This window comes from Nicotiana tabacum, chromosome 1 (genome assembly GCF_000715075.1).
Source record: "Nicotiana tabacum cultivar K326 chromosome 1, ASM71507v2, whole genome shotgun sequence".
In the NCBI taxonomy this organism is placed as follows: Eukaryota; Viridiplantae; Streptophyta; class Magnoliopsida; order Solanales; family Solanaceae; genus Nicotiana; species Nicotiana tabacum.
The window spans coordinates 210,083,226-210,085,718 of NC_134080.1; the positions used below are offsets into that span (position 1 = coordinate 210,083,226).

The 2,493-nt window shown below is 39.6% G+C and overlaps 1 protein-coding gene across 1 annotated transcript; it reads left to right on the forward strand.

Annotated features, from left to right (window-relative positions):
* Positions 1–250: 250 nt before the first annotated feature.
* Positions 251–2,034, forward strand: LOC142164734 (uncharacterized). Its single transcript, XM_075223193.1, has 2 exons — positions 251–623; positions 1,934–2,034. The coding sequence occupies exons 1-2, from the start codon at positions 251–253 to the stop codon at positions 2,032–2,034; spliced, it is 474 nt and encodes a 157-aa protein (XP_075079294.1).
* Positions 2,035–2,493: the final 459 nt, after the last annotated feature.

The following is a 2,493-nucleotide window of genomic DNA, read 5'->3' on the forward strand; positions in this document are numbered from 1 at the left end:
CCAAGTGGGTTGAAGCTAAAACTTTCAAGTCTGTGATCAAGAAAGCAGTGGTAGATTTTGTGCATTCAAATATCATTTGTCGGTTCCCAAAGGTGATCATCACAAATAATGGTGCTAATCTCAACAGTCATCTGATGAAAGATGTATGTCAACATTTTAAGATTATGCGTCACAATTCCAGCCCTTACCGCCCAAGGCAAATGGAGCAATCGAGACGGCCAACAAGAACATAAAGAAGATACTTCGGAAAATGGCGGAGGGTTCCAGACAGTGGCATGAAAAGCTACCCTTTGCATTGCTGGGCTATCGCACCACTGTTCGTACTTCAGTAGGGGCAACTCCTTATTTGCTGGTGTATGGCATTGAAGCAGTGATACCCGCAGAAATCGAAATCACATCCCTTCAGATTGTCGCAGAAGCCGAAATTGACGATGATGAATGGGTTAAAACCCGCCTGGAACAATTGAGTTTGATCGATGAGAAAAGGTTGGTAGCAGTGTGTCATGACCAATTGTATCAGCAGAGAAGGACAAGAGCATATAATAAGAAGGTGCGTCCGCGGAAGTTTGAAGAGGGTCAGCAAATGTTGAGACGTATCCTTCCACATCAGGCCGAGGCTAAAGGTAATTTCGCCCCAAATTGGCAGGGGTCGTTCATCATAACTAGAGTGTTGTCCAATGGTGCTTTGTATTTAACAGACATAGAAAGCAAGTGTGTAGAAATGGCCATCAATTCTGATGCGGTCAAGAGATATTATGTATAATTTTCTTTGGTTAAATTGTATTTGTTTGTACTTGGCATATTTTGAAGATTGGAATGACGAAGACATTTTGTTCTGCTATCCAAACACTTTATCCTTTGTTACCCTCTTTGAGCCTTATTTATTTCCCTTCATACTCCTATTTTGGAATCAGTAGCAAAGATCAGAAACGCAAGCGTGAAAGATAAGTACAGGAAAAAGAGAAAAGAAAAAGAATGAAAAGAGAGAGTAGAAAAAAGAAGAAGAAAAGGAAAAAGAAAAAAAAGAAAAAGAAATCGAAACCACAAAACAACAAAACAACAAAAAGAGAAAAAGGAAGAAAGAAAAGAAAAGAAGAGAAAGAGGAAAAAAAAGAAAATAAAGATCACTACAACAAAGTAATTTCTATGACATGAATTACGTTCGACCTGATTCCTTTTAAGTATACGTAGGCAGCCTCTCGGTTCGGTCCCATTAAAGTAAAAATTCAAAAGTCCCCAAGCAAAGAAACTGGGGCAAAAGTTGTGGTTGTTGTAAGAAATCTGATTCCGAAAGTTGTAATCTTGGACCCATTTGAATTGTTTTGAGACTTTTGATACACTTCTTTCTAACTCCATCCAAACCCACATTACGGTCCAAGGAAAAACCTTCCGATCAGTCTTCGAGAGATGCCAAGTCGAGCAAGTGGAGGCAATTCAAACCAGGGGCAATACTCCAGTTAAAACAAAGAAAATGAAAATGAGAGATTCTTATTGGTGAAAACCCTCGGGGGCACCATAAGGCAACGAAAGCTGAGAGAAATTTAAAATGAGAGAGTTTTATTGGTGAAAACCTTCACGGGCACCTTAAGGTGAAAGTGAGTTGAGAGAGGAACAAATGAGAAAGGTTTGTTGGTGAAAATCCTTCGGGGCATCGCAGGCCGAACAAGGACAAGGTTTTGGTGAAGAAATTGGGTTTTGAAAATCTTGGGGCGTAAAGTACGACAACTAAAAGTTGATTGGTTGGATAGAATGGGCTGATTAATCCAAAATGCATGTCATGATCATTGGTGCTGGCTGCTCCACTCAGATAAGTTTTTTTTCTTTTTCCCTTTGAGACAGTCTTTCAGTTTTGGATTTTTCTTATCCCTAACTCTCAAATTCATTGCATTTCATCTCTTCTGGGTTTATTTTTCTAAGATGTTTCCAATGACAGTTCTGTTTAAGCGAATAAGAAAGGATTTCAAAGCTCTCTACCAACTTCCAAAAATCGCACAAAAGCACAATGCGGCCAAAGCATTGTTAGAGATAGTATGATGCGAAATGGGATATAAAGGGTCAGCAAAAGTTCCATCGGTGAAATGGTTTAGTAATTTCGTGGGAGATGCAAAGTTGCAGATAGATAGGTCAGAGATGCAACACAACAGTTGGGTATGGAACACTCGGGTTATCCAAGGTCATGTGGGTGAAAGTCAATCAAGTCAAACGATTTTTGGCCAGTCCGAGGAAGCCAGTCAAAGTAGAGCACGATAGCAGAGAGGCCACCTTCAGCAAGAATGCCACAAACTAACCACCATATTTTAAACTGACAAGATTTTTTGTTGATGGAAACAGGGGTAGAAAATTTTGTTTGTTTTGGAAAAACCCTCTGTAAGGAAAAACAAGCACCATACAGGTTTGATCATAAGTTCTCAGGACCCTTCTGTAAAATGGGACCTAGTTTAAATTTCAAAAGAATCACGAGTAGCAAAATGTAGCATAAATGTACCCCAAAGG

What these genes read in the sequence shown, in the direction of transcription:
- LOC142164734 (XM_075223193.1), top strand. Translation starts at nt 251, where the DNA reads ATGGCGGAGGGTTCCAGACAGTGGCATGAAAAGCTACCCTTTGCATTG. An exon ending in ACATCAGGCCGAGGCTAAAG is followed by an intron (nt 624 to 1,933) that starts GTAATTTCGCCC and finishes TTCCAATGACAG; the next exon opens with TTCTGTTTAAGCGAATAAGA.